The 24,620-nt window shown below is 44.3% G+C and overlaps 1 protein-coding gene across 12 annotated transcripts in view; it reads left to right on the forward strand.

The window, feature by feature from the left end:
• ARID1B (AT-rich interaction domain 1B) overlaps positions 1 to 24,620 on the forward strand; it is a 434,060-nt gene that overhangs the window by 303,242 nt on the left and 106,198 nt on the right. For all 12 annotated transcript variants that reach the window (XM_083176326.1, XM_083176327.1, XM_083176328.1 and 9 more), the window contains one exon: positions 17,288 to 17,377. In XM_083176326.1, the coding sequence (XP_083032452.1) occupies positions 17,288 to 17,377 (90 nt within the window). The remainder of the gene's footprint in view (positions 1 to 17,287; positions 17,378 to 24,620) is intronic.

A 24,620-nucleotide genomic window follows, 5' to 3' on the forward strand; every position in this document is an offset into this window, starting at 1 on the left:
AGAAAAGAAATAATTCCATAGTATAGAAGGTAAAAACATATAGATTCAATTCTTAGATGCTAATTTGTTCCCCACCAAACTAGGTAGGTAACTATTTTGTCGGTGACCCTTTGGAGTAGAGTTTTTGTGTGTATATATCAGTGCTTCTGAAATGTTATCATCAAGACACCCCGACAGCTGAGGTTTTAGGGATTTCCATGCATGTACACATACATATGTCACCATTATATATCTAGTTTAATCTATTAACTGACCAATAAGTGGAATCTGCAGTTTATTCTGCCCAAGGGCATTGTAGGATGTTTCGAGCCCATGCATTTTTTGTTTGATTATTGCTAGTTTATTCGGATAAAGACTTAATCCCCATACACACTAGATGACTTTTTAAAAGATATCGCTCATTTTGGCCCTTCTGAGTAATGTCTTTTACAAAAAAATCTCTTCGTGTGTATGCTCAATATAGTTAATGATGCGCACTTACACCGACCATTAAAGACCCCCACATCCTCTGTGCAGCATGCTCAATGTTGACTCTATAGTCAACAGGTCATGCAGCAATTGCCTTAATCCAGCTCCTGTAGTTGCATTGATTTTAAGTAAGATGCAATGCTGAGATCATTGTGTCTGTGTTCCTTTCATAAATTGCCATATTTAACCTGGCTTGGACCTGGGTCACTAAACAAGCCGGGTTTCAGTACCTAGTGTTGGCTTATTCCGAGGTTATCACCTGGGTCTTCTGTCAAGCAATGGACACTTGGGGATTATATCAACTGCAAGCACTACTGTTCCTGCAGTCAGATTCTTTTATGCACAACCCAGGTCAGCGTGACACAGTTTATTCCTTTCGAACTAAAAAAGATTTGGAACTCCAACTGGGTTGTTTCTGTTCACACATAACAGAGACCCAGGTCAATTTTCATGCTCCTAAAAAAATATATATCGTTTTTGGCATATGTGGTAAAGGGATTTAGTCAGAAAACATGGACATGCTGACCTTTTTTTAATTAAACATATTGCCATAATATAAAATTGTGGTTCAAGTGGAAGCAGTGCGTCTTTTGGAATAGTTTCAGTTTCAGTGCTACTTGTAGAATGTTGTCTTTTGATGTTGATTTCCTTTTTTTTTTTTAAATGTTGGAAAATTAAAATATTAAAATATAACAGAAAAAGTTTTTTTTTAATTATTAAATGAAAAACATGGTTGATTTGATTATTACATTTGCACCTCTGTCTCCCAGCAGAGATGAGGATATAGCTTGCAGGGAATGGACTATGTTTAAACTCAGCGACAAGGCCCCATGTGGCAGACACTAACATGTGGTTCTAAATAGCTATCCATAGCCTTAGTTAAGCTGTCATTCACAATGTATTACCAAACCAAGGTCAAAGCAAACTGATGGCAATGACTTATGCATAGTGTGAAATCTTAATCATCTCTGAAATGTATTCAGCCACGAACAGCAGAAATCATATTTAGTAAAATGGTTTGGAAGCTTCTTTTAACTATTTAAATACTGCATATGCAAAACTCGCATTCTTTGTCTATTGTAAAAACCTTCTTAAAACAAAAGCTGTTCTGTTTTCCTTACATGTAATCTCACGGGCAGAGACATTATAACTTCTATTTACAATGTATTCAGAACCATTTATTTTAATAGCATAAGACATCTTGCAGTCAGCTATAAGTACAGTGGTGTAGCTAGAAATATTTCTCCCCCCTGCCGAAAAAAAATCCCCCCCAAGAAGGGGTAAGGCGATAGACTCCGAGCGGCGCTGGCTGAGCTGACAGGTGACACAGGCAGCAGTGAGAGCTGAGCTGGTCCTGCTCCGTGCATATCTCATGAGCGGTGACCCAGTGCAGTGCATATTTAATAAGCGGGTCCCTGCCCCATGCATGTGTAATGAGCGGGACCCGCTCAATACATATGCACAGGGTGGGGACCTGCTATTTAATATGCACTGCCCTGGGTACCCGCTTATTAGATATGTACATTGAGGGACCAGCTCAGCTCTCACTGCTGCCTGTGTCACCTGTCAGTTCAGCCAGCGGCACCCACCACAGACCCCACTGGCGCCGCTCCCCCAAGCCTCCGCGTGGTCTGCAACATATATAGCTACGCCACTGTATAAGAATAACAGACAGATACACTAATGAGTATGACAGCCAAGGCCATCACTTGGCTTAGAGTAAACTTACTTTTCTTAAAAAGGAAGATTTTCCATAATGCACAATTGGCAGGGCCATTATGCCCCGATTCATAGTGGTTGAGGGGGGTGCGGCTATGGAGGTGTGGGGGGGGGGGGGTGGTAGGGTGCAGACAAGTGGCCCTGGCTGGGATACTGACTTGTCCAGCCATTCCAGAAGAGTAACAAACAAAGATTGCGCATGAGATAAGTGCTCTTAAAGTTACCATATATAACCAGTGATTCTCACAAAAAAAATTATAAAAATCATACAGTACATATGCAGTGGTATTGCAATACCTGAAGTGTCCACAGGGGAATATGTAGCAACAAAGTGTTCTTTAGGTGATATCTGAAATAGACAGTATCCCACCTCCAAGGGTTTTAATGGCAATGTGTGTGGGAGAACATCAAAGGAAAGAAATAGTGCAAAATAATCTTTTAAGCAAAAGGATTTTAATATAAAGTTGCACTTAAAATATAGAAACAGTACAGCGATTATATAGGTGTCATCATAGGCAAACAGCAAACACAGTAGGCTTCCTGGGTTTCCAAGAATGGATGATCCGACTGCAATTCCGGATAAGGCAGTCATCTCCCAAGGTATACCAGGCAGGAATCAAATATCACGCAAAGTACCACGCTTCCTTTTTTCTTTCCAGAAGAGTAGGAAAGTATGATTTATTGGTTAGACTTTGGACCCATCCTCAATCTCTTTATGGAATGAAATTAAATACCTACAGTATACAATATCAGAAATACTTCTGGTCAAGCATTTAGAATATGGGAGACACAACCTCTATATGTAAAGCGTGTTTGTATGTTGTCTGTTCTGATACTGTTGATCAGTATTTTTTAGGACTATCCTGCCATCCCACCCACGGGCAGCAGTGTCCAAGGCTGGCTAGCAGTTGGTAGTTCCCCATCACTCGCAGCTCTTGTCAGAGCAGCAGTGAATTGATTCTGTGCGCATGTGCACAGTGTCTAATCATAGGAGACAGAGAGACTGGGCATAAACAGCAGCTCTTAAAACACTGGACACTCTCCAACAGTGCTATATCCCCTTTTGCAGTGGGCACAACCCCTTTTCAGGAGTCCCACTTTATCTGTTTTGAATGTTGGGAGATATGATGTAGTAGTTGGTGTTTAGGTTACATCTACTACAGCTTTCACATTCTCATGATTCTCATGTTGTCTGAAAAACAATAACTATAGGAGTCCCCAGAGTTTGAAAACATGGAGGTAGATGATCTTTGTGCAATTAGTAGAAAATTGTGGTTACTGATTATCACTGGAATCTTAAGCAGTCATTGGCCAGATTACTAGCTGTTTGATATGAAACAACTGATCATTTAGGTAACAGCTAGTGGTTGACAGAAGTCAGGTACAGTGGCTCATCATCATGAGACCCTTATGCAAATGTATGTTATAAGATGGGCAGCATGTTTTGGTCCTTTGTCCTATTGTGATCCGTGTCATCATTTAACCAGGTAAAAACTTGTTGTAAAAATGTACTTAGAGTTTTACTGCAAGAAATAATTTATCAAAAAAGTAATATTCTAAGATCATAAATTAATGTCTTTTTTTTCCTTTTTACAAACTTGTGTATATACACACACATCTAAAAATCACTATAGCAACACTTTAATGTACCCCCAAAGTATTCTAGAGACTTCTAACTGTTGAAATACACTGGCTGGCTATAATTGTTTTCATTATGTGTGAAAATTGCAAAACGGAACTAACTAGACTCCAGCATTTTACTGCCTCCAATAGTTTGCCTATGGCCTCTATGAGCCTTTTACTCTTTCCTGCTGCTGTATTTGCCTTTTCCCATCTATTCGTGTACTTCAGATAGGTTACACACTGCACTGACATCCACGTCTTGCCATTCCTAAATAATTTAAAAATGAGGAGCGCAATTCATAAAAATATTTAGCAATATATTAGAAATATGGCGGCGAGCCTGGGCGAATGATATAGCACAAACACACTTAACAACATGGTTAACAATATCATTCAGAGACATCAGCCACCACCTCGTTGCTAGCATGACTTCTTGACAATATACAGATGTAGCTGCGCTCATCATTGCTGCGATTCCATCACTTGTGCTTGTTTGGCACCCCCAAATCGGGGTGTAGAATAGTCATGCTGAAACGTTGCCGCTCAAAGCATTTCTATGAGCCGCAGGAGTAAATCAGATGCACACGTGTGGTGATGGAAGTTGCACATTGCGATTGTTGCAGCAAAAATTAGCATGGCTACATCTTTATTCAACATTGGCAATACAGCACCGATGTTGAGGGAATCTGTGTTTAAAGATGCGTGGAAGCGTGCATTGTATATGACATTGAGCATATACACTTTTTTTGCAAGATACAACTCAGAAGGGCCAAGATAAACGTGTGAGACTGGTATTTTTATGGATAATAAATATGGCTCTGTGTTGAATAATGGAATTATCCTCAATGAGGTTATGTTTGGAAAAGCTGATGTTAGAGCTGTATAAAACATCAGATTGTCTCTATGCTGGATGATGTTTATTCCTTCTCTTTCTTTTGACTAGTTTTTCTAAAACCAGCAGTGAGAGCTGACGCAGCACATCATCAAAATGCACGGCTGCTGCCAGACAATGTAGCAAATGCTAATTTCATTTGTCTTGCTTCTCATGCCAAATCTTACCAGTTTACTAACAAAGCAAAAATGTAAATAAGGGAAACAGTTTCAAGGCTCTGTTTTCGTTTTCCTTCGCTTCCATTTTTTTTCTTTTTTTTATTGGCTGAATCCCTCTGTCAGCGGTTTCCCTAGCAAGTTACCTCAGCAGTGTAGTGCCCATTAAATATTAAGTAGGGGCACAAGGTCGCTGAAATAGAGATTGCTGAGAGGACATTATATGGGACATCTGAAGCTGCTTTTTCTACGTACCTCAAAGGTACATTAAAGGATTATAAGCACATACAGCTTTGCTTTAACCCCAAGCACTGCAATTTCCTGGGAAATGCTGCATTCTAATACTACAGACAAGTATATTGAGAGGTGCGGTTATAAAAGCCTCTAACATTTATTAGCCATATTACTATATAGGGCCTTGTGCACTGTATCATAGGCAGAAATAGAGGGTTTCAAATATTCTTGAATGATGGCACCTTAAGGCCCCCATACACTGTACGATTTGGGCCCGATTTCACCCGATTCGGATGGATCGGGCAGAGAAATCGGCCCAAATCGTATGTGCAGACATGCCATCCGACCCGATGCGCGGTCCCGTGCGCATCGGGTCGGGGTCGGGAGGTCGGACGGGCTGCACATAAGATTTGGTAAATCTTATGTGCAGCCTGGAGGCGGGCGGGGGACGCGGCATATGGGGAGCTGAGCGGGGTGGGCTGATGCAAGGGAAGGCGCACTGACCTGGGCGAGTGGGCGGTGATCGCCGCAAGCAGCGCCGGAGCAGTGAACGCGGTGATGGGTACCAGAGACCCTGTACTGTAGCGTGGGGGAAGCCGGACAGCAGCGGGCACACATAGAAATGAATGGACAGTCAGTGATTGGCTGAGAGGTCTCTCAGTCAGAGAGCTCCCAGCCAATCACTGGCTTTCCATTCATTTGTGTGTGTTTTATTACTAGTGTATGTGCGCCCGCTGCTGCCCGGTCCGGCTTCCCCTACGCTACCCGGCAATCTGGTCCCCTCACAGTGCAGTAAGTAAACTCACTGCCTCTTGCTCTGAGCTTGCAGCCCGCGCCCCCCCCCCCCCCCCCCCCCCTCCCGGCTCCCTCTGACAGCAGCTCCCCGGGGACTGCATGTGATGAATCGCAAGCGATTCATCACATGCAAAACTTGGCACATCAAGTGCAAAATCGTATGTGACCCCCCCCGGGGAGTTGTCAGTAGATTAGGTCCGACCTGTCCTTCGGACAAGTCGGCCTAATGTATGGGGGGCCTTAGAGTATCCGCACAACTTTTACAGCATCCTTAGGATAAAAGTATTTTATTGATCAATTTGGAAAACTAAATTTAAAGTAAATTATGAATCCCTGTTAAAAGGGCTAAAAGTCAAGAATTTTGAGGCATTTTGGGCCTGATTCTGGATCACTGCAAAAGCAAATTCTCTCTCTAGTGGATAAAACCATGTGCACTACAGGTGGGGCAGATGTAACATTTGCAAAGAAAGTTAGATTTGGTTGAAGTTTGTACTTCAAACTGATATCTATATTGCAGTGTAAAAAAGCAGTCAATATTTCCTCTGCACATAAACAAAATAACACCCAAATGTAACTCTCTTTGCACATGTTACATCTGTTCCACATGCAGTGCACATAGGGCCTTATTCTAGTTCACTCTTTCTGACAAAATCCTTATGAGATGGACAAAACCATGTGTACTGCAGGGGGGGCAGATGTAAAGTGTGCAGAGAGAATTAGATTTGAGTTTTTTTGTTTCTGTGCAGAGTAAATACTCTCTGCTTTATTTTTACACAGCAATATAGATCTCACTTTGAAGTAAAACCCCACCCAAATCTAATTCTCTCTGCAGAAGTAACATCTGCCCCACCTTCAGTACACATGGTTTTGTCCATTTAAGAAGGAATTTGTCAGAAAGAGTGAACCAAAATAACCCCCATAGTTCTGTCCATCAAAGAGTGATTTTGCTTTTGCAAGTGAACCTGAATAATGCCCTTAGTCCTGCCCCATGAATCCAAGAATTGCAGCATTTTGCCATGATGTGGGTGGGGTTTAAGAATGTCACAGCCCAGCATCACCCCTCGAATCAGCCAGATTCTTTGCCTCTCCAGGCTTCTCCTGGAAATTAACTTTTAAAAGTAGGTAAGTACTGTAGGTATGTGCAAGTGATATCTTGCAGGGCCCTGGGGTTTGTACCATTGCTGCCCCATGGCACCTGCATCATCAGACATCAGATTATATGGGGGCACATAAATTGTATTTTATGTTTTGGGGGAAATACTGTATAGTACCATCCACATGCATATTTGCACTGACAGCACTTCCTATAGCTACTGGTGCCTGTCTAGCGATCATAAGGGGGCTAAAAACGGGAGCACGCACCCAGCGATTTATCGCTGGTGCGCACTCCAATAGCTGGCAATATGGTCGCCAGCGACCATATTTCCAGCGATTTTAGCCCCTATTGCCCCTGTGTGTACACAGCTTAAGGGGGGTATTCAATCTGGGCCACTATTTACGACGGGGGAAATAGCGGTGAATGCCTATTCAATGCTGTCTTTCCCGACAGCATTGAAGAGGCAGATCGACAGAATGGGCCCGACTGATTAAAGTCTGGCCCGTTTTGTCGATTTCGGCCGTGAATTGTCACGATCGCAGCCAAATAGCGACAATTCATGGCCGTTCACGCAGACACGCCCCCTTTTTGCCGATCGAGAAGTCAGACATTGAATCGTGCCTGGCGATCTGCGGTCAAACAAAACGAAAACAGGCCAGGTCAGGCTGTCAGGCCAGGTTTCAATATCTATTATCTGTCACTGGACATTAACATCTTTTTCCCAAAGAGATCCAGGGTAAAATTTTATAGGATGAGAGATTCAGAAAGTGAGAGATTTGGTAAGAAATCTCCAGGGTTTTTTTTTTAAAGCGGCAATCATTTACATTGCAAACTCAAACTGGTTTTGCAGTGAAATTTGATTGCCACTTTTTAAAAAAACGGGAGATTTCTTACTAAATCTCTCACTTTCTGAATCTCTCATCCTATTAAATTTCAGCCCTAGTTTGTATTTTATCTGTGATTATGGCTGTTGCGTTTTACAAGCTTTGAAATATGGCTTTATTTGGTTTTATTATTTTCATCCCCAGATAGTAATTTAAACCATATTATTTGACAGAATAACAGACTAATTAATAACTGCCTCAGATCCTTTAATCAGCCTTTGGAAAATTGCAGTGATGCTAGAACAGCGAGGAAGCTACATTTTGTTCATGGTTTTACCTTTAATAAACCACTTCAACTTTAAACCCCACCCACTAGCAGAGGGGCTGCACTGTGAAATATTGGGAACATAAGTAACTCACTTTAATTGTGCCTGGCACCTGATCAGACCCTAATCTTAGGGTTTGAAGGATGTCTCTACATGTATATAGTGTTGAAGAAAATACATTGTACCATATTCTGAAATGTAATTTGCCAATACTAATGTGGTATTTATTATAAATGTGTTTCTGGTCTAAATGGTCAACAGTCACTAGGTCGACAACTAGGGGTAGACATTGATTAAATCAACACCTAATTTGGTCAACATGCACTAGGTCGACAGTGACTAAAGGTCTACATGCGCAAAACGTTAGCATGGAAAAGGTTGACACAAGAAAAAGTCAGCGTGAGTTTTTCAAGGTTTTTGGTATTTATGTTGACACTGTACACTTATACGGTGAAAAACTCATGTTGACTCTTTGACTGTCGACCTTCCAACACTGTCAACTTTAGCCATGTCAACCTAAGTGCTTGACCCATTGCATGTCGACCTAAATAGGGTCGACCCAATGACCCATACCCATGAAAATGAACTTCTTAATGTTTTTGTTGGTGCATTTAATGTGTGCTACCAAGGACATTAAAGAGGTCATTCATCCTGAGGCACAACCACTTTAGTATCCTTTCTGCGAGCGCGTGAAAAATGGAAGTTGAACCTTTTGGTGAAGACTATCCCTCTCCAAATCACTTCCTTATATAATGCAGTGCCTAGCCTGGTCTGTTTGGCTGCCATGGTTAGACATTCAGTTGCAAATGATACGATGCACCAGAAGTATGTCAAGCAACTTGATTTAAAAAACTGTAAATTATTTCTTATTCAAGTAAGATAATGTAGTTGCAAACCCCCTCCTTGTCCTACCCAGCGACCATAATGCCTTGTTGTGTCAGGGGGAGCATCTCATGCTAAAGTTAGGGGCTGTAAGTAACCTGTTAGCCCCACCACCACCACCACCACTACCACCACCACCACTGTCAGATCGTGTCGGGTGTATAGTTGTCTTAAAGTAGAGAAGATAGCTGTTCATCAGCATGATGATTGCTGTGGGTGTCCAGCTAAATATTTAACCCTTGTACGGTATATATGAAAGTTTCCACACTGTTGGAATATTATTTTTTGGAGATGTGGTCAGAAAATGTTTTTGGGAGCTTTTAGAAGGTGGGCTCTTATATTCCAGAAGTAAATAAATAATGGCACAACAATTTAAAATGAACATTTTTGTATTTGTTTCAAATGCTGTTAAATGCTTTTTAGTCTCTCAGAGGCCATTCCATGGTTTTTGGTTATATATGTTAAGTAGTTTAGTAGCTGCTCTCATTACTCACTCTTTATCCATCTTTGCAATTTTTGATTTCTGTGTAATATCCTCATGATCTGATTTGTCGTTGACTAATGAAGGACAGAATTGATTTCGGCATGAGACGAAGGGAATGCCGACATCAATCCTGAGATGCATTCATCTTTCATAATCCACATCTGCTTGTTTTATAAATAGTGTAGCTAGCAATTGTTAATGTTGATACTCTTCAAAAAAGAAGTGACAAGGAGCTTGTGCTATGAAACTTCATTAAAGGTGATCAAAGAGTTTCCTCATTGACCTTGCTGATGGTACTACACTAATGAAGCATTAACTTGATTAAAAAGGTATAAAGACATGGACAGTTCATGGTTAGGTTATGAAGATAAATATAGCATATCAATACTGATGGTGGATCCAGTTCAGAGATGTAGGTCATTGGCAAGAAGTCATTTGATTTGCATTTACAAAATATCTTCATGCCATTGTCAAAATCGTTTTAAGGAACAATGTGCTGATTTGCACTAATTTCAGTGAATACTGTTGCTGGAAATAGTTTTGACTTGAGTAACTCCCCCCCCCCCCCCCTCCCCATCAAGTAGCTTATGAAGTATAATATTACCTACCTCTGATGTGTGTCCAAATCAGGTGTTTGTGTAGGAGCAAGGTTATGTAGGCCTGAATTAAGCCCTATAAGCACTCAATTATAAAAAAAAAGGTATTTGTTTAGTTTCACAGGGGCACTTCCCAGCAGATCGCATCGTATGCAAACCACATGCAAATCGTATGCAAATATCGCACGCGATTTGCATATGATTCGATCCGTGGTGCGATTTAGCACACCCCCACTATCCACATCAGCCTGGAGCGTGGCGAGCGGATGCGGTAACTGTCCTCCCGACCTGTTCATACCCCCACTATCCATGTCGGCATGCAGTTGATTTTATAAAGTGTGGCGAGCACAGCGAGCCACCGAGCCCTAAGCGGAAAGCTAGCCCAAAGCGTGGCGAGCGGACATCGCGGGGCACACTGCGCTCGCCACACTTCGGGCTCAGTGGCTCGCTGCACTCGCCACACTTTATAGAATCACCTCCACGCGGATGTGGATAGTGGGGGTATGAACAGGTTGGGAGATTGCGTACTGCTTCCCCTCGCGGGGCACACTGCGCTCACCACACTTCGGGCAGACGTGGATAGTGGGGGTGTGTTAAATCGCTTCGCAGATCGAATCGTATGCATAGTGCATGCGATTTGCATACGATTTACATACGACCTGCTGGGAAGTGCTGCCGTGAAACTAAACAAGTACCAAAAAAAAGAAGAGTAGTCTGTATTCTCAATATCGTCAATGACCTTTCTTGATGTCAGAACATGCAGGTAAATTTTGGCTATGTAGCCAATTACCTTTTATGTTCAGCTGGGTCCAGCATCATCATTAATGGTATCATTCAGTGTGTACACAATATTTAGTCTGCGCCTCCCGAGCCGCTGTAACAAAATCCATACTTTGCGTGTCTTTGGGGAGGGGGCATGACTTAAATTACACCAACCGCAGCATTTTCACCCCGTCCATTTTGAGCAAACTTGCGAATTGTGGAGTTTGAATGGAATGGGGGTGGAGCTTGGTGACATCAGCCTTGTACCCACCCTCCGGCCTGCAATATTTGGTCTCCTCTCCGGGCTTTTTTCCAGAGAGGCAAAATTAAGTCGACAACCCTAATCTATACACAGCAGCAGGGGCGGATTGGGAATTAAAACCAGCCCGGGAAATATCTCGAAGCAGCCCTGATGGGTGGAGGGGGGGGGGGGGGAGGAGTTGGCGCGCGCCGTAGGCGCGCCCGGTTTTTTGGGGGGCGTGGCCTATCAATATGGGGGTGTGGCCTATTCCAACGAGGTCACGCCCAATTTTTTGCAGCTGTGGGGGCATGGCTGGTGGTTCTCTGAGCTGCTGGCTATGTCCCCAGCCCCTCAGGCTGCACAATAGGCACATGCGTACAGCGTCTATTCTTCAGCCTGTGGGGCTGGGGAGATAGAGACAGGGGGAGGGTGACAGGGGGACTCCAAACTGCCCCCACTCCCGCCCCGTGGGACACTGAGTATGTGCCACCTCCCTTGAACACATTATGCACCATAACAAGGAGGGCCATTTTTTCTATTGAAAAACCTGTACACATTATGCCACACAGTATAAGCCAATATTCACATTATGCCACATGGAATGATCCAAAATTCACAAAATGCCGCACAGAATGAGTTAAAAAAAAAAAAGCTAAAGTTCACATTATGCAACGGAATGAGAAGACACAGGGTGAGAGGGGGTTGGTGCAGGGTGAGAGGGGTTGGTAATGAAGGGTGTTTAGGGGGTGACGAGGGGTGAGAGTAGAGTGGCAGGGTAGAAGAGGATGCAGGGAGGAAGGGAGGGGGTTGGAGGGTGGTGTAGAATGCTGGGAGGGGAGATTCAGGGTGGCTGAGAACGAAGGGATGGAGGACTTACACAGGGTGGCACAGGGCGCAGAGTGTCAACACAGGAAAAAAGATTGACAAGCACTAGGTCGATATGGACAAAAGGTCGACACATGAAAAAGTCGACATGAGTTTCACACGGGTTATGTTGACATCTATGGATATGGACCCGCCAATTAGTGTAATTGCAAAACCTTGCACGACATGCTTTGGGCAGGGTGCCTCACTTTGCTCAGCACTCTTTTACCATTTCCAATTGTAGAATAAACAAGTTATGTACATGAAAAAAATTGTGAAAAATTCATGTTGACCTTTTATGTGTCAACCATTGCCATGTTAACTAAATGCATTTGTCAACCTTTTGTCAATGCCAACCTAGTGCATGTCAAAATCTGAAATCCATGATAAATAGAATAAAATAGTGTGCCACAGATGAGATGAAGTATATTAAGTAATGAAACAGCAACATATACAGCATACTGAGCAACATATCAGCATTATCATAAGCAGGACATCAGTTATACTAACAGTACATTTGAATCCTCTCACTGGTCAGGACATAATGCCCACAATCTGTTCCACTGAACAGCAGTGGTTTGGGCAAAGATTAACTCAGTTCACTGCTAACCACATAATAACACAGGGTGTGTCCATGGATTGAATGGACCATACTCAGAGGAGTGTAAAGGCCCCCATACACTAGGGCGACTTGTGCTTAGGACAAGTCGCCACCGACTTCCCCCTGAGCTTCCCCGGCTGCTCCCCGGGGGAGCTTGATTAGATTGGCACTTGATGTGCCATTTTTTACATGTGATAAATCGTCTCGATTTATTACATGTAAAAAACCCGGGGAGCAGGAGGGGGGGGGGCTACAGAGGTGGGAGCAGGGGGGCTGGGGACGCTGCGGGGGGACATGTCTGTGTGCCCCGCTGCTGGGGACAGCGTCTGTGTCCCCCGCTGCTGGGGACAGCGTCTGTGTGCCCCGCTGCTGAGGACGCTGCGGGGGACAGCGTCTGTGTGCACCGCTGCTGGGGACAGCGTCTGTGTCCCCCGCTGCTGGGGACGCTGCGGGGGACAGCGTCTGTGTGCCCCGCTGCTGGGGACGCTGCGGGGGACACAGGCGGCATAGAGCCGGGCAGGGGGAGCCGGCGGGAGCTGTCAGTGCTAGAAAAAAAAAGCCTATACAATGAATGGGCAGCCTGTGATTGGCTGAGCGCTCTCTCAGCCAATTGCTGACTGGCTGAGAGAGCGCTCAGCCAATCACAGGCCGCCCATGCATTGTATGGGCTTTTTTTTTTTATTCAACACTGACAGCTCCCGCCGGCTCCCCCTGACCGGCTCTATGCCGCTTGTGTCCCCCGCAGCGTCCCCTGCTCCCTCTACCGCCTCGCCGCCCCACTCACTACTCTACCTAGTAGGTCCCAAGTCGGGTGGTCGGACGTGCAGCAGGTCCGACCACCCGACGCAGATCCGATGCGCACGGGACCGCGCATCGGATCTGAGGGGACATCAAAACTAGCCGATTTTGGTCCGATTTCGGCCAGATCCGACTGATCTGGCTGAAATCTGACCAAAATCGGCTAGTGTATGGGGGCCTTAAGAAAACTCCCCAAATACTGCCAGGCTGTTGGATATTCCATTCCAAATAAAGTTACATATTGTAGGTAATTACCTTGGGCTACATTTTTGGTATGAGTACCCGTATAGTACCCAAGGAATAACTGCAGATCACATTTCCCTACTTTAAATTGTTCTTTCTGAGAGATTCTAATAGGCAGATATATAAGGAATCACTTCATCAAGCGCCTGACATGCCCTGTTCAGTTGGGTAGTGGGTGGTATCCTGAAGGTATAACAGCGCTTTCCTTATATTGAGAAGAAGTATCTGTGAGAGTGGGAAAGCCTGATTTATGGGAACCAATAATACAGCAGAGTTGCCACAGCATATTTGCGGCTGGAAATGATTTTCAAGGTTTTAGAAACCCACATCTTAAAGTTAAAAACTGATATAGAGGTTAAACTGACTAAAGTGCAAAGTGCAAACAAATTTGATTCATCAACTAACTGGTTATCGTGCATCTTATATGTTATACAGACCCACATACCATCAGGCTCAATTCCTCTTGCTATAGCCGCCCGGCGCCTAGGCAGTCACTCACTCCTCAGCCTTCCCACGTTGGAGGCAGCATTATCATTGTAGTGGGCGGGTGCGCGGTGACGTCACACGCGCACCCGCGATCGCGATGCGGCCGGGCCACCTCTGCATAATAGCTGCGGGAGGAGCTGCGTGCGGCCGCGCATGCGCAGCAGCCCTCCCGCGGCCATTTTGACTTTGGAACAACTCGAGGCCGGCCGCGGCCATCTTTAAACAGGGCAAAATACACGGAGATGCCGCGGCCGGCCCTGTTAGGGAGGGAGGCAGCCCTTTACACTAAAAATATGCCGGCCCACCGGGAAACAGCCCGGTTTCCCGGTGGGCCAATCCGCCCCTGCACAGCAGGTGCTGGCTAAACAGGTCCTCTGTTTATTTAGATTGCTCATGCCTGTTTCTAACAAGCTAGCTAAGTGAGCCATGCAGCAGATTTTGATTGGCTGTCGGTCTATGAACTCTGGCTCGCGGTAAGCCGCCAGCTCTGTCTCTCTATGGTTGTCAGTCAGTGGTCCTGGTCATCACTGCTGCCACCCGGGATACCTCTCAAAGTGTTTACTGCTGCAATCTCTGCTGGATTATTTATTATTTTCAGTGTGGTACTTCCACTTCAGTGATTTATAATAATATAATTAATAATATAAAAAGCTGCTTTGATAAGTGTTCATGTGTAGGTTATCTTTTCATTATATTGATTTAGAAGTTATAGCAAGGGTGCTGCAATGTGCTACTAACTATACCTCATAAGATATGCTCTTCCTGTTTAATACTGTAGTTCATATTGCTACAATAAGTGCACCCTCAGTATTCTTTGTGTTGGATAGTAATTCCCTTCACAAAGGTTTGTACAGATTGATTCTCTCCCATATCAGAAATATTTTAAATTTAGAAATATGTTCTGATTTTGGCATATTTGCATAATATTCTTAGGGATGTCTAAACATGATTTAATTTTTATTTCATATACACCTTATAGATCTAGTCTGTAGGCAATTGTATACAATATGTTCGGTTATGAAACAAAGTTCATGTACAGTACATTGAACCATCAGAAAGCAAAGATATCACTTCCTCCGTCACTCCCAAAACCCTTTAAGGTGCATACACAGTAGGTGAATTTATCTTGATCTCAAAGTAGCTCAGTTTTCACGTGTTCAAAATGGACTGGTGTGTATGGTTTATCGCTGAACGCTGATGTGCGCTCCTGCACCATCTCCAGCCACTTGCGGCCTGTTTTACAGGCCGAATGAATTACTTCACACAGTCTCCTACTATGGAAAGTAGTCAATCCCCTCAACGTGAAAATAACTGGGCTGGGTGAAAATCACAGTGTGTATGTACTGAATGATTTATCGCCCATTTTTACATTTATTGCTCTACATACACACTGGGCAATAATGCATAGTGTGTATGCACCTTTAGGTGTTTATATTTTCCAGTATGGGAGACTCAACCAGTATAGTTTCTGCTATTCTCCTTTACTAGTGTCATTGTATTTAACAGTATATTATGTGTACAATAAACTATTTCCTGCTAGTTCTTAATATATATGCAAAAGTACTTATCATGTTGTCAGTCCTGAGATTTGGCTGACATGATTTCCAAATCCTTTTCTTTTTTTATCCTTTTTTGTTGTTGTTGTTGTCATCTACTATAGCCCCATGTCTCCTATCAAATATTCTGTTGATAGCAGTGCCTCAGGCATACGCACACATTAAGTGGAAGTGTCTTGTGCTAACATGGAATTGCCATTTGTTTACTGTATTGAACGGCTGTTATGTTTTTTTCTTTTTCTCTTGATCATGTAGAAGTGTTTATTATAATATAGAGACTTGCTGTCTTGGCACGGCTCACTCCTGTGCAGCATCAGTTACGGCCATATGCTTAAACACGTTTGAAGTGCTGAGATGTTCTTCTGGGGCTATTTGTAAAGGCCACTGCATAACTTAAGAGGACCAAAAGATTGCTACAAGTAATATTTAAACCTAAAGCTGCATATATGCTGTAGCCCTATGTAGTTACAAGTAAATGAATGTATGAAAGCATGTTTACATGGAATATTAGTCCTTATTACTATAAGATGGAAGTATTAAAAACATTTTAAAGCCCACATGCCTGTTGTACTATAAGAAAACTGGTTATCTTATCATCTACGAATCCTATCGTGAGCAATATTTAATCTTTTTGGATGAGCACCAGACCCTGCTGCAATTTGTCAACAAGAGTGCCGGTCAATTGGGACAATATATATATAATTGTATAAGATATCGCACCAGCTTCACTGATAGAAAGATGACTGTGCCAGGTCCACATAAAATGTAGTCACAGTTCCCAAATCATTAGGGAGACCAGCACCAGTCCTTTGTAAAGAATTAATACATGTGTATTGTCCCAAAAGACAAAAAGATTTAGCAATGGTCATGTTAGAATCACAAACACCCAACAGGCTTCATTGAGGCTATACTTAGCATTATCAGGCAGCGTCTCCTCCTATATATATATATATATACACCACAAGCGCTGAGTGTTATGGTGTGTACACACGGGCCGATATGGCTTCCGATGTTGCCGATATAGTGAACATCGGAAGCCATATTGCATGCTGATTGTGTGGTTTTTTAGGGCTTGCGAGCCCGATGCGCTGCCGATGCGCGCTCCCGTGTGAGCGCAAATCGGCAGCCAAATAGAGAAGGCAATAGTCAAAATTGTGCCTCTGCAGCATGCCGTGCTATGCGAGTCCCGATACGATCTGATCGTATCGAGACTCGCATAGCACGGCATATCTGCATATCTGCCGTGTGAACACACCATTAGACAGCACTGGTTTTACACCTGACTTTTTCGCAAAAAGATCACTCCTCAAAATTACAACCAAACAACATACCTTTTATTGCTTTGTTTTTGTGCATGAATAGTATGTATTTGGAATCTTTTTGACCAATTAATCAATTTGCTCCAAAAATTGTTACATTCTTATTATTGTTATTTAGAAAGTGCTAATATCTTGCACATAAGATCCGACTAATTTTATATAATGGCACAGAAGATAAATATAGCCTTCCTAAAAGAATTTGCTATTTTGAATTTCTGATTTCAAATACTGTAGCTTTGGTTCCTAAGAAGTGTTGGACCTGAGTATTGGGGCCTATGGTTCAGACAATGTGTACACTGAATGTGTGTTGTTTCCCTCTCTAGGAAGCCAGATGCCTCCACAACCACCAGGCAGCCAGTCTGAACCTAGCTCACATCCTGCCCTGAGCCAGTCACCAATGCCACAGGACCGAGGTAGGTAACCATGCCAGAAATAAAGAATACTAAGAATAATTTTGATTTACAAATTACTGCAGTTTAACCTAATGTAGTACAAAATCCCACTTTTGTCAAATGCTTTATAAACTGAAGAGGCAACTGGATGAAGGTGTTAGGTAACAATTTTCTAAAAAATGTGTTTTTAATGGATAAATGTGTGATAAGATTAGGTAACATCATAGTATCAATATTATTTTAGGTACTTGTTTCCTAGTATGGCGCCCACTAAGCAATTTGCTTAGTGGGCAATTCTGCGTAGGAAAATTGCATCGCATAGAATCGCATGGGCCATTTTAGGGGCATGCGATGTGCTATGAGATTTTCCTATTTAATTTATTCACTGCTCTCTTTGCCCCGGGCCATCGCATCTGCCGCAAAATGCGATTTTATAGGGTGTGCGATGCCATGGCATTAGGTATACAATAATATGATTGTATGTCCCCAAAATAGGTTTAACGCATCCACCCCACTATCCACGCCACCCCGAAACGTGGTGAGTGGCGGCAGAACGCGTCCTCAGACTTTTTCATTCCCCCACTATCCATGTCGGCGTGGAGTTGATTTTATATAGTGCAAGCGCAGTGAGCCCCGCGTAAAGTAATCCGCGTCCCCCCCACGCTTCGGGCTCGGTGGCTCGCTGCGCTCGCCACACTATATAGAATCAACTCCACGCCGACGTGGATAGTGGGGGAATGAAAAGATCGGAGGACGCGTTCCGCCACCCCTCGCTGGGCTCGCTGCGCTCGCCACGCTTCAGGGTGGCGTGGGGGGGGGTGGTGAGTTAAACCTATTTTGGGGACATACAATCATATTATTGTATACCTAATGTGGGTACAATGAGCATAGAAAAAATGACATTAAAAATCGCATCGCAACGCATGCCGTTATAAGGGCTCATGCGATTTCCCTATGGTGCTGTACGTAGGAAATCTGGGTGCCGTGCTAGGAAACAAGTACCTTATTTTAAATGTTGGTATATTTTGTGGATCAAAGTGGTTATCAGTTTTGTCTAAATTTAACATCACTTCTTCATCCACTCACCTCTTCAATTAGACTAATGGGGATATTCAATCCCGTGTCATGACTGTCGGGCTAGCAGTGGGATTCAATGTCCCGAACAGCGAAAAGGGGGTGCGAGATGCAGCCGTGGATCGTCGAGCTGCGGCCGTAAGCTCGACAATCCACATCCGTTCTCGGCAGAACAGGCCTGATTGTTTCTAAAGTCAGGCATGTTCTGCCAAGATCCCTGTTCAAAGCTGTCGGGAAAGACAGCATTGAATAGGGCCCCGCTGCTATTTCCCCATAGGGAATAGTGGCAGGAGATTGAATACCCCCCCCCCCCCCCCCCCCCCCCCTGGTGGGGGGGCTGGATGTGGCTGGAAGAGCTGACATGCTGCTGAACTTAGCTCCTCTGAGGAGAGTGGCAGTCAGCTGTTCCAGCTGCATCCCGCTACCCCACCGCGCACTGACACGTCACTCCTCTGAAGTGTCATCACTACCAACTGGTGCCGCCACAGATATTAGAGAGGACATATATATATATATATGTATACTGTATATATATATATATATATATATAACCTCCGATAAAGCAGGCGTCACTCCAGGTCTTAGGTGAATCAAATGGTGATATTTATTTTTCCTTCTAAACGGTCAACGCCGTTTCGGGCAGTCGCCCTCTGTCAGGACCAGAAGAAACAAAATACAATAGTGCAACCTGCACCTAAGACCTGGAGTGACGCCTGCTTTATCGGAGGTTGTATTAGTGGCAGCAAGGCTACTGGGAATGGCACCCGGGCACGTGTATATTGTTCAGCGAGGAGTGCCGGACACCCCATATGTTCTATATATATATATATATATATATATATATATATATATAATGCCATTGGGGGGGCGCCACAAAGTTTTTGGCAGGGGGGAGCAAAATTTATAGTTACGCCACTGTGCAAGCTCCATTATTCCGAAGATATCACAAGAAAGATAGTTATGTCCTGAGCCAGGTATGGGGTGGACCAGCTGCACACGGGATCCCATAGGTCTTTAAATGCCCCTGATCTGTGTGATGTCTGTGTGCTGTGTTTTTGTAAGTTCCAGTGGGGAAGGCACCTACATGATTCAGTATTCTGTAAACTGTATAATAAGTGATGATGATACACTGTAATCCGTTCCCAGTGGCCCTGAATGTCTTTCCAACAAGAAACTTCTCCTGGCAACATTGGGCTAAATAATTCTGAAATGATGTAGAGGTTACCATGTATGGTGTATTATGTAAAAAAACATAAGAATTTCCCAGCGACCTTGTTATCACACAAATCTACAAACTTTTTTCATAGTCTGTATGTCAACATGTGTTACATAGAAAAACAGCTCATGTTAATAGGTATTAACCCCTTGAGTGGTGGGATTTGCTGGGGCAGGACAAAGCAACCAGGGCAGGTTTACCTGCCCCAGCAATACTCACCACTCAAGGGCAGCAGCCAGTCCGACTCCCCTCTCCTGTCGCTCCCCCCCCTCCCCACCGTTCCTCTTGCGATCTTACGCCTGAGCTCCCCGCCACCATTCACACTGCAGCAGTGACCAGGTGACAGGCCACACTCAGGGAAGTTCGGGGTGGCTGAAAGGGACTGGGGTGCCCAAACTGCTAAGCGCTCAAGTCCCCCCGAGCCACCCCCGAACCTCCCCGATTGGGGTCTGCTACCTGTTCACTGATGCATCATGCAGTGCTAATGGCAGTGGAAGCAGTGGCAGGGGGGCTCTGGTGCATGATTGTCAGAGTGTGGAGGTCGGGGGGGGGGGGGGGCGACAGGAGGGGGGGGGGGGCAATGGAGGGTGCCGCTAGAGTTGGTGCACGGAAATTCTCCGGGACAGCCCGTTGCGGCAGCGCAGCCGAGCCCGGAAATTTTCAAGGCATACTACTGAAGTGGTTAAAAAGGGTTCAGATGGAAAGGATCTGGAATTGAATAGCCTCAGGTTATAAAGCCCTAGTTTACCTTACCCCCTGATTATTTAACAGGGCTATTTGAATTCCCCCCTAAGTTCTCTCATACAAACATAGGGCCTGATTCAGTACTGATCACTGCTGGGCATATTTGCAGAGGTCTGTGATCAGATAGCCGCTGCTCAGACAGAGTGAAATCCTACTGCATGCAAGTCTATGAATGACTTGTTAAAGGATTGCTGAGCTGCAAATACATTTGCAGCTCACTCACCATCAAATGAATGTAAGTGTGCATAACTCTGTGCCTTCAACAAGTCTGTGATGGAGACATGCTGATCGAGGCTGGAGCCGACATCACACATCCGCTTTGAAAACACAAGTCTGCGTTATTCCTGACACATCCAAAAAATGGTCGCTTACCACCCCTTAAGGGTGACTTCCTGTCAATCAAACTGTGGGGTTATTCTGAATTGATTAATTGCTGTTTTGTACAGCTTTTGTGGTGTCCCGCATGTGCGCTTTGATCCACACGCGTGCGCAGACATTCGATAATCAATCAGATTGCGACCTGGCACAGCAGCGATTAGTTCTGAATAAACCCCATAGTTCTGTAACTGCTTTCACAACTGCATAGAGCTGCTAGTATTAAATGTGCATACCCCTTTGTAGGGAGATCCATGTTTACGTACAGTATCTATTTTCAATAATCAGTAAGGGAATATCCTTGGCTGTCTATAAACTTAGCACTGCTGTCATTTATCAATCCACTCAGCTAGTGTGTAACATAATAAAGCTGGTGAAGTTTTGTTTACTCCTAATACAGGAAGGGGATTCCATTTCGTGGCACTCTTTTATTATGCTAGTATGAATTTCACCTTTTAGGATATTAAAGTTTTATATAGAGCTGTCCATTGCGATGTGCCCGGTGATGGCAGCGGGTCCCCAGAGGCTCCCCAGCAGCTCCCACTCCTCTCTTACGCGGCTGCTGATGCTGCGGGGCTGTCTCAGTGTGCTGCCCGGACTCAGATGAGGGCATTGTGCGGGGAGGCATGGGTCGTGGTATAGGCTTCCATGGGGTTGTGGTAACCCGGCGGTGGGGCTTCAGTGCCTCACAAAATGTGGTAAAAACCCCAATTAACTGGGTTTTTAACGTCATTTTTGCATTATCGCATCCCCCCTATGTATGCAAAGTTACACATTTTCCTGCGCAGGATCACCCCATTTTTTCTTATCAGAATCCACTTTATTAGCCAGGTATACTTGCGTGTACTAAGATTTGTGGTAATAGTGCACCACGAAGCAAGGACACAAGGGGAAATGAGAAAAAAACATAACTTACATTACATACATTACACGTATATTAGTCAAATTGCGTGTTCAAAATTAGGCATGTTAACATTGTTCAGTTGATGGACGGCTATTGGGAAGAAGCTTTTAGTGGTTCTGGTCGACTTAGCAAGGACGGATGGGAGCATTTTGAACAGGTTGTGGCCAGGGTATAGCTGCTCCGTCACAATGTTCCCTGCACGCGTCTTGACCCTTGCTAAGTATAGTTCCTGGACATTGGGGAGGTCGGCCCCAATAATCTTTTCTGCCGTCCTCACCACCCTTTGCAGCCTTCGTCTGTCATTCTCATTGGCCCCTCCGTATCAGATTGTGAAGTCTTTATTCACCAGGCAAGGATTACAAAGATTTTGATTTTTAAAAGATATCACTTTGTCAATTTTTGCACTTGCACTCTGTTACATATTTATGTTGGTGTGCACAGGCCTACAGAGAATGGTTACACAGCAGTCGTCTTTAACCCATCATGAATTCAGTCATTCAAGGCCCCAAGAGATTTCAGTAATTGGAATCTGATAATGGGAATTTAATTAGTTTTTGAGGTTAACATAAATTCATTGTTTGAAACATGGGTCCCAAACAGAGGTGATGCTATAATTTTTATGTGCTGGAGAAAAATGTACCAACTATTTTGGATTCGGCATTACAGCGCTTTAGAAATATAATGTTGGAAATTTTAATGCCTTGCTAGGTAAGACCATCAGTTTTTATGGTTTTCCCACACATCTTTTTGTTGTAGACTGCCTTATGCAGTGCTTTTATTTTTAAAGTGTGTTTCTCTAAGATCTTCGTATTTTCTGATCTGTGTTACATCTCTTGCACATCCACAAGGTCCTTAGTTTTTTATTGGGTGGTCATAAAACTACTTGATAATCGGATTTATTTTTGCAAGTTACTGTAGTTGGTTAGAATTAACAAATAACTGGGTTTTTTTTCTATAAATATTTGTAGTTTTATATATCCTGTATCTGTCTGTCACAAAGATATTTATTGATTTATTTTTATTTATTACGTTTTTTATATAGCGCCCACATATTTCGCAGCACTTTACAGAGAATATTTGAACATTCATATCAGTCCCTGCCCCAGTGGAGTTTACCATCTACAGTCCCTACCACATGTACACACATACTCAGGGCTGCCGAGAGAGGAAGGGGGGGGGGGCAGGTGCAGTTTACCTGGGCCCAGGCCTGTCAGGGGGGCCCAGGTCCGGACACACACACACACACACAGTTATTTTTATTTTATTTGGTGGCGAGTACGGCGGGTCTGAGAGTGCCAGAGCTTTGTAGCGGCGGCAGAGGGAGCACTGAAGTGGGCTGGCATGGGGGCGGCAGCATTATAGAAGTCCTTCTAAGAACCATTCTGCTCTCTGGCTCCAGGGCCTGTTGAGAGCCCGCCACATGACTCAGGAGCTTACCATGGCTCGGTGACAGGAGGATACTTAAATACTTGTAGTGTAGTATGTAGTCCCTGGGTGCCGGTAGGAGTTGGAACAGAGAGAGGCCACCTCTCATGGGAGTATAGCCCACTCCATAGTATCCTGCCCGCCCCACTTTCCCATCCCAGCCGCCGCCAGCTGCAGCAGGTGCCGGTACCATGTCTCCAGCCCAGCAGTCCAAAACCTTGTTCCCCACCCAGGTCCAGGTCACTGTGTACCCAGGTGGAAGGTGGGTCGCTGTGTGCTCTGTGTCTGCTGCCTCCCTGCATGCTGTTGGGGCTGAGATCCAACTCTGGAAGTCAGCATGTAACCCCTGGCAGAGCATGTACTGTAACTCCATGGCAACGAGCATGTTAACCCCTGGCAAAGCATGTAACCCATGGCAGAGCATGTATCTCTAGGCAGAGTATGTAACCCCTGGCAGAGCATGTAACTCCGTGGCATTGAGCATGTTAACCCCTGATAGAGAATGTTAACCCCTGGCAGAGCATATATCTCTGGGCAGAGCATGTAAACCCATGGCAACAAGCATGTTAACCCCTGGTGTCAAGCATGAAACCTATAGCAACGAGCATTTAGGTAAGTGGAACTTATGTGGCATAAAATGTTTGGTATTATATGTAATAGGCATTACAGTGTGTTGCATAATATGTAATGAGCATTATGGTGCATGGAATAACATAAAATGGGCATTATGGCATGTGGTAAAATATGTAATAGGTATTATGATGCATGGCATAATTTGTAATGGGCACTACAGTGTGTGTCATAACGTGTAATGGGCATTATGGCATGTAATATAATATGTAATGGGTGTGAGACAAGTGTAATAGGCATTATTGCGTAAATTTTTGGTGCGCGCCTTTGGCACGCACTGTCCCTGTATACGCCTTGGATGCAGCGTCAAAACAGGTCCGCAGACCCGCAACAGCTTGGGGGAGGCAGCAGTGTGTGGGAGCTCTGCCCGTGGGGGCCCCAGGAAATTATTTTACCGGAGCCCAGGATTTCTCTTGGTGGCCCTGCACACATTCATTCATTTTAGGGTTCATGTTTTTGTTAGTAGCCAAAAAACCTACCAGTATATTTTTGAAATGTGGGAGGAACCCAGAGTACCAGGAGGAAACCCACACAAGTACGGGGAGGATATACAAACTCCGCACAGTTCGGGCCATGGTGGGAATCGAACCCATGACCTCATTGCTGTGATGCAGTAATGCCAATCATTACACCATCCATACTGCCTTAAGATATCGATCTATCTGAACATATCCTAGTGGTCGAGATGCCAGCATTCATAATACAGACGCCAGCATCCTGATTATAGCCAGAAGAACAGCACCAGAATCCCGTCAACAATGAGGATATCGGTGCTGGAGTCCCAACTGCTGGGATGCCGAATGGTAAGTATATTAGGCCCAGGAAGGGGGAAGGTTAGGAATAGCCAGTAGGGGAGACTTAAGGCCCCCATACACTGTACGATTTGGGCCCGATTT

Source organism: Crinia signifera, chromosome 3, assembly GCF_055691185.1.
Source record: "Crinia signifera chromosome 3, ASM5569118v1, whole genome shotgun sequence".
Lineage (NCBI taxonomy): Eukaryota > Metazoa > Chordata > Amphibia > Anura > Myobatrachidae > Crinia > Crinia signifera.